Source organism: Prionailurus viverrinus, chromosome F1, assembly GCF_022837055.1.
Source record: "Prionailurus viverrinus isolate Anna chromosome F1, UM_Priviv_1.0, whole genome shotgun sequence".
NCBI classification, from domain to species: Eukaryota; Metazoa; Chordata; class Mammalia; order Carnivora; family Felidae; genus Prionailurus; species Prionailurus viverrinus.
Window position 1 is genome coordinate 18334828 of NC_062577.1, and position 12401 is coordinate 18347228.

The 12401-nt window shown below is 41.1% G+C and overlaps 1 protein-coding gene across 4 annotated transcripts in view; it reads right to left on the reverse strand.

Moving 5' to 3' along the window:
- ABL2 (ABL proto-oncogene 2, non-receptor tyrosine kinase) overlaps positions 1-10926 on the reverse strand; it is a 104714-nt gene extending 93788 nt beyond the window's left edge. For all 4 annotated transcript variants that reach the window (XM_047841322.1, XM_047841319.1, XM_047841320.1 and 1 more), the window contains exon 1: positions 10526-10926. In XM_047841322.1, the coding sequence (XP_047697278.1) occupies positions 10526-10682 (157 nt within the window). In that variant the 5' untranslated portion in view covers positions 10683-10926. The remainder of the gene's footprint in view (positions 1-10525) is intronic.
- Between the last annotated feature and the right edge of the window lie 1475 nt (positions 10927-12401).

Consider the following 12401-nt stretch of genomic DNA (forward strand, 5'->3'; position numbering starts at 1 on the left):
TAGTATTATATTTAATGTGTATCAACCTATGAATTTGAGTGGAAGTTCAAGCAAAACAATATGGAGAAACTGTTCTAATTAGTGTTATAACCATAAATTTATATACTGAAATCATGCACCCAATCCCAAAAGGCAGCGATTAGTAGCCAAGAGTTATTGTGCAAAATATCACACTTCCGTACATGCAGACACACAAAACTAGTTTCATAGTTTTTTTTCATTAGGATGTTCATCAACATCTATTTAAGCAACATCATTCTTTTGGGCAGCAGTTCTAAATAATACCTAACAATTGAGTCATTAACATAGGCAATTACCATAGAATAATTGAGTAAAGAAACAGAAAGTACTCTGGAGGATTAAATTTTTTTTGTAATTCTGCCATATTACCTACAAAGGAAAAAAAAAGTCTCCTTATAAATTGCATATTCCAACTATAAACGAAATATATGACTTTAGGGGTGCCTAGGTGGCTCAGTCTGTTGAGCATCCGACTTTGGCTCAGGTCATGATCTCACAGTACGTAACTTCAAGCCCTGCATTGGGCTCTGCGCTAACAAACTCGGAGTCTGGAGTTGCTTCAGATTCTGTGTGTCCCTCTCTCTCTCTGCCCCTTCCCTGCTCACACTCTGTATCTCTCTCAAAAACAAATAATAAACATTAAAAAAAAATTTTAAATATATGACTTTAAGTGGCTATATATATTCCAATACCACAACACTGGAGTACTTCATTTTTAACATTAACATTTTGTAAGATAATACACCTCTAAAATTATTTGTTTACACTCTAACACCCTAGCGTATTAGCTCTTACATACGGATATTCTATATATCTAGGGGTATATCTGGATACAGAGAAAAAAATAGTTACCTACATAGTTTTATCAGTAAAATTATTACTAATTAGACATACTGTCATTTGAAATGTTTTTCATTGACAATGACTGTTATAAAAATATATAAAAGAATGTAGAATAAGAAAAATTATTCCACAATTACTCAAGGATATCTACTATGTGGCAGAAGAATTAATTCTTACAACCTAGTATCTTAGAACCTAAGAGTCATCTACACAAATATTTATGCAATTGGTATACAATATTGTCAGTTGGTAGTTTTTTTAAAGAACTTCTACCAGTATGGTTTAATTAAATCCACTATAAATATCAGAGTATATGTGACTAATATTTTATACTCTTTTCCACATTCATAGAGAAACAGGGCTTAATGCATTCATCCTTTAATAGGCTACCACTGATACCTGTTAAATCTTCTTCATTTCTAAGAAGCCAAGAGAAGAGAGGTGTAATCTATCAGAGGGTGAAAGTATAAAATTATACAAATATATAAGACATCTATTTATTAATATACTTATATGTTAAATTATATAAGATATAAATTTTAAGGACGAAATATTAATAACACTAAGTCTAGAAGTTAGGACAGTAGTTCAACATTGCCATGAGATTCCAAATAGCATGAGTGCCTACTGCTCCCTTTGTTAGACAATATCCAAGTCTCAATCCAAAGCCACAGAGTATACAGATCAACTCTTGCCTACCATTCTGAAAACCACATCACTGGTCTCAAGAGAGATTTAAAAGCCTAAAAATCTCTGTATGTGCGCGCGCGCGCGCACACACACACACACAATTTCTTTGGTCTCTAATATTTTTCAATTGGGCAAGTAGGGTTTTATGGGTTTAAATGAAAAAACAGATATTAAGTGCCTAGAACATGCCTGGCACACCTCACTCAATAGATGGCAACTATTTCTTCACCACTGCTTCCAGTAACTGAGGCCTGCCCTATATCTGTCAGCAAAACCCTAGCCCTACCTCTCTTTTCCCTCACACACTAGGTTCTTTCAAAAGTGCATCTCTTAACAGACCTCTAAACTATGAACTCTCAGAGATTAAAAAAAGTTAAGGCCAAAGCAAAAAGACTTCTCTTCCTGCCACCAAAAGATGGTAAAAGACAGTGGACACCTGCATGTGGACACTCGACTTGGAACAAATGGTCTTTTGAACCAGTTTTAAGTAAAACAGAGTCAATACATTATGTTTTCTGACTCAACTGACAATCTTTGAATAACGCTGATCCATTACTCTTCTTAATCTCACATTACCCAAAGTGTCCTCACAGTTCTTAAAGTGTGGCCCTCAACCAGCAGCGTCAGCAACAACTGGAAATTTGTCAGAAATGCAAATTCTTAAACCCCACCTCAGACCTGAATCAGAACCAGTGGGGATGGGACCCAGCAACTTGTGTTTTAACAAACTCTGCAAACTAAAGTTTGTGAACATCTGTTCTATATAATTTGGTGAAGAATCTACAGTGAAACTCCAAATTTACCTATTCCAGAAGAAACCTATTAATATTAATGAGGTTAACATTCTTAAGTATTTTGAAATTTCATGTATATGACAAAAAGCCCCTATGACTCACAAAATCAATATAAAAGTCCTACTAAAACATGCTTTTAATAAGAAACTTTATAACCAGAGGTAAAAATAATACAGAGAGGCACAAAAAAGTCTCAAAGGATATCAGATGAAGGAGGCTGCATTATGATAAGTCATTAAATATTAACCAGCAAACAACTGTGCCAGCTTAGGAGAGGTCTACCTAAACGTTACATTTGCATTGGCCTGTGTTTCTGGTTCAATTTCTCTGAAGAAAAAACGTCAACCCTATGAAAAGAGTGAGTGAAAAAGAACCATGGACTGTGGGTCCTCTGAGAACCAGCCTCTAAGACAAATCATTCTAAGAGGGTAACATTTAAAACACTAATTCAAAAATATATATGCACCCCTATGTTTACTGCAGCATTATTTACAATAGCCAAGAAATAGAAGCAATATAAGTGTCCATCAATAAATTAATGGATAAATATGTGGGGTGTATACAGATGTACACATATATACATTACACACACATACACAAACAACAGAATATTATTCGGCCATAAAAAAAAAAAGAGGAGATCTTGTCATTTGCGACAACAAGGACAGACCTAGCAGGTATTATGCTAAGTGAAAGAAGTCAAACAAATACCATATGATTTCACTTATATGTGGAATCTAAAAAACAAAAAAATGAACAAAAAGTAGAATCACACCTATAAACAGAGAACTGATATTGCCAGAACAGAGGGAAGTAGGAGGAGGGATGAGCAAAATGAGTGAGGGACAGTGGGAGAGCCAGACTTCCAGTTTGCAGTGAGTAAGTCACAGGAATAAAAAACACAGCATAGGGAATATATTCACTGGTATCACAATAGTACTGCATGGTGACAGATGGTAGCTAGACTTGTGGTGAGCAGAGCATAATGTTTAAAATTGTTGAATCACTATGTTGTACACCTGAAACTAATTCAAAGTTGTGTGTGAACTACATTCAAATGGGGGGGGCGGTGTGGAGGGGAAGAGGATAACATTTATTTTCAGAAAAAGGAAGGCCTAATGTGACTTCAGGTCCCCAAAATTTCCCTTTTTGATGCTTTCTGAAAGTTCTTTAATAATCAAAAAACATTGGGGGGGGTGGGGAAGGAACTTACAGAGAGAACACAGAGACTTAAGATATAAATGGTAAGACAATTCTATACTTTAGCATACCCTCAAGATGACAAGAGCAAAAAAAAAAAAAAAAAAAAAAAAGACAAGAGCAGTGTTTTACATGGGTTACAAAACAAACATTTTCACACACAACTCATATAATCTCTACAACCATCTCCAGGTAAATAACCCCACTGCTACTTAGTGAGTACTTAGTATATAATTTTATAGGTTGGGAGCTGTAAACACTTTACTAATGTCAGACATAAAACTAATCCAATTCTAATTCTAAAACACATGTTCTCTAAATCTCTACACTAGAACAAAGATTTGGAGGCAAAAGCTTGAGTTTCAATCCCATAACTTCACTGCTACTTGACCTTAGGAAGTCATTTAATTCTTTTAACTCTTCATCATCTGTAAAATGGGAAGATCAATACCTGCTCCCACCTATTTCAGAGTAGCTGTAAAGTTCAAATGAGAGAAAGGACATAAAATGTCTTCATAAACTCTAAAACTATGCAAAGATAATTATCATCATTCCCGATTAGAGAATGAACATGAGGAAAAAAAAAAAACAAAACACTGAAAGGAGGTTAGAGGGGGCAAGAAGCTGGTTTTTCTGTTGTTTGGCTTTTGTCTTCTTTTTAAGCATGCTGAAGACGTTTAAGAAGGAACTTCAGACTGGGGAGCCTGGTGGCTCACTCGGTTAGGCGTCTGACTTCAGCTCAGGTCATGATCCCGCAGTTTGTGAGTTTGAGCCCCAGGTCGGGATCTGTACTGACAACTCAGAGCCTGGAGCCTGCTTCAGGTTCTGTCTCTGTCTCTCTCTACCAGCCCTGCTTGTATCCTTTTTCTTTCAAAAAATAAACTTAAAAAATAAATAAATAAAATAAGGAACTTCAGACTTCATAATTTACCTGGGACCTTACTGTCAATTGGGCTGTGAGAAGAGAATCTGTACCACAACTTATTTTGTCATTTTGCTATAAGAGTCACAGTTATGCATCTGTAACTTCTGCAGATTTGGAGATTAACAAAAATGTAACAGTTTATTTCTTTTGAAAAGTTTAGTTCCCTTAAGAATCAGTGGCCACAACAGTGGGCACCTGGCTGGCTCAGTCAGAAGAGCATGCAACTCTTTTTTCAAAATGTTTATTTCTTTTGAGAGAGAGAGGGCAAGTCAGGGTGAGGCAGAAAAAGAGTCAGATGCTTGCTTAACCAACTGAGCCACCCAGGCACCTGAAGCATGCAACTCTTAATCTGAGGGTCATGACTTTGAGCCTCAGGAAGAGTATAGCACCCCCCCCCCCCACCACCACACACATACACAAGCAATCAGTGACTAGGCCACTATAATTAAAATTCCCTTTTAACAGCCCTCCTATTCTTTCTACAGTATCATTTTCAACCCGGGGTGCCTAATCTTTCATTCTGCAAACATTAAAACATGAAGTACAGATCCAAAATAAATAAGCAAATCAGCTCACTTAAACTGATGAGTTTAAAGGAAAATTTTTATTATTCAAAATGTCACAATTTAAGGTTAATTTTTGACATGCTCCGTTTCCGACCTGGGCCGGTTCACCCCTCCTTAGGCAACCTGGTGGTCCCCTGCTCCCGGGAGGTCACCATATTGATGCCGAACTTAGTGCGGACACCCGATCGGCATAGCGCACTATAGCCCAGAACTCCTGGGCTCAAGCGATCCTCCTGCCTCAGCCTCCTGAGTAGCTGGGACTACAGGCGCGCGCCACCGCGCCCGGCTTAAGGTTAATTTTTAATAGTATTTTCAGCAAATGAGAAAAGTAAAGCTGAAGTGAAATCCTCAACTATTGCAAGGTCTGTCAGATATTAAAAAGACAATAAGTGGCACAAAAACAGACACTCAGATCAATGGAACAGAATAGAGAACCCAGAAATGGACCCACAAACATATGGCCAACTAATCTATGACAAAGCAGGAAAGAAAGAATATCCAATGGAGAAAAGACAGTCTCTTCAGCAAGTGGTGCTGGGAAAACTGGACAGCGACATGCAGAAAAATGAACTTGGACCACTTTCTTACACCATACACAAAAATAAACTCAAAATGGATGAAAGACCTAAATGTAATAAGATAGGAAGCCATCAAAATCCTCAAGGAGAAAAGCAGGCAAAAACCTTTGACCTTGGCCGCGGCAACTTCTTACTCAACATGTCTCCGGAGGCAAGGGAAACCAAAGCAAAAATGAACTATTGGGACCTCATCAAAATAAAAAGCTTCCGCACAGCAAAAGAAACAAGTGTTGCCTTGTAGCAACACTACAAGGCAACCGACAGAATGGGAGAAGATATTTGCAAACAACCTATCAGATAAAGGGTTAGTAACCAAAATCTATAAAGAACTTTTCAAACTCAACATCCAAAAAACAAATAATCCAGCGAAGAAATGGGCAAAAGACATGAATAGACACTTCTTCAAAGAAGACATCCAGATGGCCAACCAACGTATGAAAAATTGCTCCACATCACTCATCATCAGGGAAATACAAATCAAAACCACAGTGAGCTACCACCTCACCCCCGTCAGAATGGCTAACACTAACAACTCAGGCAACAACAGATATTGGTGAGGATGCAGAGAAAGAGGATCTCTTTTGCACTGTTGGTGGGAATGCGAGCTGGTGCGGCCACTCTGGAAAACAGTATGGAGGTTCCTCAAAAAATTAAAAACAGAACTACCCTATGACCCAGCAATTGCACTACTAGGTATTTATCCAAGGGTACAGGGATGCTGTTTCGAAGGGACACATGCACCCAATGTTTATAGCAGCACTATCAACAATAGCCGAAATGTGGAAAGAGCCCAAATGTCCATCAACAGATGAATGGATAAAGAAGATGTGGTATATATATACAACGGAGTATTACTCGGCAATCAAAAACAATGAGATCTTGCCATTTTCAACTACATGGGTGGAATTATGCTAAGTGAAATTAGTCAGAGAAAGACAAATATGACTTCACTCATATGAGGACTTTAGGAGACAAAACAGATGAACATAAGGGAAGGGAAACAAAAATAATATAAAAACAGGGAGGGGAACAAAACATAAGAGACTCTTAAATATGGAGAACAAAGAGAGGATTACTGGAGGGGTTGTGGGCTAAATGGGTAAGGGGCATTAAGGAATCTACTCCTGAAATCATCGTTGCACTATATGCTACCTTGGATGTAAATTTAAAAAATAAATGGAGAATATACCAAAAAAAAAAAAAAAAAAAGGACAAGTATCCAACCCCATATCGCTAGTCACAAAACATCAGCTCACCAAAAAGGTCCGATAGCAGAGTTCAGGAAAGTCATATATCACTCACCCCTTTCACACCAAAAACAGCCCTATTATTTTTATTCCTTCTAAATTATTTTCATAAAAATCACTTTTGACAAGTTATAACAACTTACCAATACATTAATAAAAAAAGAAAAAACAATAAAAATACCATTCTCATTTTAAACGAGAAAATATTTCTTCCTACAGAAGAAAAATCATGGACTCCGATTAAGCCATTTCTATAACGTCTGTACATTTTTACTGATTAACTACAAAACAACATTTGATCTACCTTTAAACCTACATGTAAACTCAATAGCCTGCCAGACTTCAACTCCATATATGAAGTGATGTGCTAATATCTCATGAAACTATTTGTATACTCGTTCCAGGATCCAAATTTTTTGTGTAAATGTCAAATGATAGATTGAGGAGCTTTTGAATCTGATTCATTCATTCATTCAATTCAGAATGTGTCATGTATTTCTAAGCAGTTCTTAACTAGGAGCAATTTTACCCCCTGCCCCAGGGGCCATTTAGTAATGTCTGTAAACCTTTCTGGTTGTCCCAACTGGAGGCCAGGGTTGCTACTGGCATCTAGTGAGTAGAGGCCAGTGTGCTGCCAAATGTCTTCAAAGCACATGACAGCCCCCTACAACAAAGAACCATCCACCCCAAAATGTCGACAGTGCCAAGGCTGAGAAACTCTGATCTACAGAAAAGTTTAATAAACACTGATCTGTCTAGAAACAGTACTCACTTCACCTTTGTTTCCTGTATTATTTGCTAATGACATTCTTTTCATACTAGACTTTGGCAACAAACTTACCCTATTCCCATCCTTTCAATTAGCTTCTCACTTCCAAACTTGTCAATAATCATCATCTCAGCCAATTTCAAAACCTTACAGTCTTTGACTCACCCCTATTTTTATAATAGTAGTAATGGCAGCAGCTGACACAAATTTAGCTCTTATCATGCACTACATATATTAACTAATTTAATCTACATACTATTATTATTAGGTGCTCTTATCATTTTTACAAAAGGAGAATCCAAGGCACAAAAACGTTAAATAACTTGCCCAGGGGTCACACATATAATAAGCATCTGAGCCAGGTTTCAAATCCAGGTAGAATGGCCCCAGAGTTAATGCCCTCTATAAATATTCCAAAGTGATCTCTTGTTCATCCTCCATATTGAATCATGAAGTCCTCTAAGTTTTACAAGGGCAGAGACTCTTGTTATGCTCACAGCAAGATCCCCAGAGCCCAGTTAAATAATAGGTACTCAAAAAAATTTTTGTTTATTCAATGAATGAAATATCCCTCAAACTTACCCACCCTCACCGCCCCCCCCCCCCCCATTTCCCTCCACTTAAGGCCAACTGTTCAGCATTTCACACTTGGGCTTGATGATATATTCTATGAATTAGCCAATCAGGTAAACTGATATCAACTCCTCTGCCACATTTTCCATTACCCAGGCCCAATCAAATATATTCAAAGCTTTCTTCCCACTGCTTCCATTAGAATCATAAAATCTTAGAGTCAGAAGGTACCTTAGCAATCATCCAATCCAACATCTTGCAGATAGAGAACCCCAAAGATGATAAGTGACTAAATCACACAGCCAGGTGGAGCCAGGGCCAGAATTTGATTCTTGCCATTTTTGCTCTAAGATTTACTCCTGGAGGACTTGCTTCACTCCAAACAGGTGTCTCCTCACTATCCCATCAGCAAATTATGTTAATTCCCATTGTTCATGCTCAAGTCTTTTCTCCTGCCCAGCCTGTCCTCTTTTTCTTGATCCATAGATCCAAGTCCTATCCATCCTTCAAAATCTTTTCCCATTCCATTCTTCATGACATTCCTCCTTCTCTGAAAAGTTTCTGTCCTCAGTAAGATGCTAGAGGAAGAGAATCACTGCTGCTCTACTGGGCCAAGTTTAATGCCTACTAACACTTCCCACAAAGTGAGGCTACTTGAATGATCTTCCTTGAAAACTATTCATCCATCATTCTTTCCTCCTGTGTTTTAGAAAGTGATTTCAATAAAAACTAACTCATATATAGCACTTTCATAAAAATGTTCATATACCTGGAAGAGAAGCCGACTCACATCTTTAATAGTAGACATGTAACACTTGAATGGCCCAAAATAATTAATATCTCCTCCACTGAGAAACAACTCGGCATGCTCACAAAGTCCAAACCCAGAGCTCTGTGATACAACTCAGCTAGCAGCCACAGCTCCCCAGGTTCATCTCTTTTCTTTGCATAATGCTATGCATACAATCATTATTTCCTCCAAAACTCCATTTCTAACAGTCATACTTCCTTTCCTTCCTTCTCCTCCCTATATTGTTCAATTTAGACACCCTGTATCTTTTATCCTTTATTATTTTCTATACGCCTCCTTAGTGAAATTCCAACCTCTCATCCAACCTCAACTATGCAGTCCTCGTCACATCTATCCATGTGACATCTATCTCTTCAGCCTAAGGTCTTGTGATATCTCATGATAACTCATGAAGCTCAATTGTTTTTCCCCCTTCGCCACTCTTCCTTCCTCTAGAAAAGTGGTCTCAAAAGTGGTGTGGGTGTAGCTCAGAGGAAGTGCAAATGGATCCAGTGGGCTGCAGGGTAGAAAAATATCAGAATTCTCATTATACTTGTTTTTTCATCTCATCCTTTCTTAAATTCTATTTCTGTGTGCATTTACAAGTTACATAACATATCGGTACAGCAGAACAAGTACATATATAATTAACAGATACATAAGTTCCTGGAGTATATGCTCTTTTACTGATAAGAGGGTATGATCAAAAGAGTTGGGAGACAACCATTCTAAAAATACCTGGATAATGAGGCCAAAGCAATAGGTTCCAGACTAGCGCAGGATACATGTTACACATGTGCATATGAACAAGGAAGAAAACTCTTGTTCACATCCAAAGTCCTAACCATGACCACCAACCTCTAACCCCTACCAGCTTCTCAGAAGTGTATCCGACTCAAAAAAACAGCAGAACATAGGACGGTCTAGCAAAGCCCTTCATGTGCAGTTTGGGGCGGGGGTGGGGAGGGTGGGGACGTCAAAAGTACGGAGACACTACCCTTATCTTTGCCACGGAATAGTATTTCAGGTCACAGCTCACTATTCTGACACTGCTCTTAGTCTGACTTATACGTACATATACACTTTATACGCCACTATCTCCTGAGATTCAGTTCCTATTTCCAAACCCCTTGAGGCACAACCCGTTCCCTTCGCTAACGACCGATTTACACTAACACCTACTGGATCGAGCCCACACCTCCCAGCATCCTTCCCTCCCCTGGGGATACTATCCACCGTCTTCACCGAGCCACACAGTGTCCCAAGATACAGCACAGTCCATACACGGTCCCTAAGACCACTTCTCTTTCCTTCTCCGCCCCCAGGAGCTGCCAGCCAGGCTGGAGACGGGAGGGGGGGAGGGGTGTGACTCGCCTCCCGTGACTGGCCCAGATGGCAGCGGATTCCGCCCCCAGTCTCAGGCACCCCGCCACCCCTCGACCCCCTAGAGCTGCCTGTCTGCCTCCCACCCCGCCCCAACCCCACCCCCAGCCTCCCCCACGCCCTCACGCCGGCTCCCGGATACTCACCATGCTGGGTGAAGATATTGAAGCCGGCCTCTGTGGTGCGCCCCGCCAGGTCCCGCCTGCGGCCGGAGGGCCTGGCTGCACTGCTGCCCCGGATCCCGCGAGGCTGCGGCTGCTGAAGCCCCGGAGCCTCCCCGACGCGGCCCACCTGCTGCCCCATCCCTGCGCTCGCGTACTCCCGCGCCCCCGCCGACCCCAGGTCACATTCCCCTCGGCTCCGGCCTCAGGCTCCCGGCGCTGCTCCGGCCTCTCCTTCCCAGACCAGGCCCCGGCCCCGAGCGGTCGGGCCGCCGGCGGCTCCGCACGCGGACTCCTCACAGCAGCCGCTGCGCTGCCTCTGGGCGACTCACAGATTCTCCTCCCTCCTCCTCCCGCGGCTCCGCGCCCCCAACGCCGCCGTCGCCGCCGCCGCCATCTTTAAACCACCGAGCACTGGGCGAGCGTGGGACAGAGCGTCTCCCGCCCCCAGCCCGACCAGTCACCTCCGCTACTCGGAGGGAGGGCTTCCCGGCGGCCCCGCCCCGCCCGCCCCGCCCCCGCCTCCTCAAGGGGTGGGTCCCCCCAGAGCCCACCTCGTTGGCACGCCTACAGCTCCTTCGGGTCTTTTGGGGGGCCTCCGCGCCACCTGGGCCTCCCAGGTCTGAATCCGCCTTAGCGATCCCTCCCACGTTCGTCTCTACATGCTACCTCCTTCGGAGGATGGACGGTCTAAAGCCATCCCTGTCCCACCTCCACCTGTCAAATCAATCAGTTGCGGTGAGCGCCCCAGGTGCATGGCTCTCTCGCAGGCACAGTTGGGACAGAAACGCACGAGGCTTTTGCTGCTTGCCATCCAGGTGAGGCTCCCTAAAACGCCCAGGAGATTCCCTTTCAACACCATTGTCCGCAGCAGGCCTAGAGTCTAAGATTATACAAAATTTACGTGAAGATACTAAAAAAGGTACATTATTATTTTATTGTAGTGTTTTGAAATTATTTCATGATGTTAAGTTGCACTCGCCTCGGTTGTCTGCACTTTGAAGTCTCACTGGAGAAGCAGTTGTGGCCCCACTCCTCATATTACCATGAATTCCTCTTGAGCTCCTTTACCGTCTAACCACATGTGTGTTCCTGTTACCCTTACAATGCTTGACAGTAAAGCTAATCTTCCCACCGGTATGCTTTATATACCGTGCACGTGGTCAGGTCTCCTTTTGATGACAAAGGGAGGAAAAAATGTTTCTCTTTGACCCTGTTTCTGAGTCAGAACTTACTCATCATTAGCTTATATTGTCTAAAGAGGGTGACGCAAGACAGCAGTGTTTTTTATCCATGCACACACATACATATGTATAAATATCCACTAATCATTCTGCCCCTGCACATTCTTGCGTCTTAATATTGATCCAGTTTTTTAAATTCTCAAAGAACTTGATAACTATCCTCTTACCATTCCCTTCACCTCCTTATTTCCTTGATAAAAAGTATCAGTGATAGCAGGTACCACCCTGAAATTTTTCTTAAAATTAAAACAGACAGGATGGGAGGCATTGCAAAGAAGCAACAGAACAACCACTGGGAAGATAGGTTTGGAGAGAAAGGTGGATGCAGCTTTCCTTATTGCATCTTTCGGAGAACCAGGATGACCTCAGATGAACCATCCCCTGATACTGATACCACTATAAAAGCAGTATGGAATTATCCCATTGCCATCCAGGGTGTAACCAGAAATAACTGAAATTGCTCCCCTAAATGGGAACAGAAGCACTATGCTTTAGCACTGGATAGAATGTGAATTTTCCATTTGTATCAAAGTTTTCCTGTGTTTAAAATACTTTTTTTTTCTTTTAATTCCCAAAGTGTTTGCAACTACAGGGGGAAAAATCATTGACACAGGATA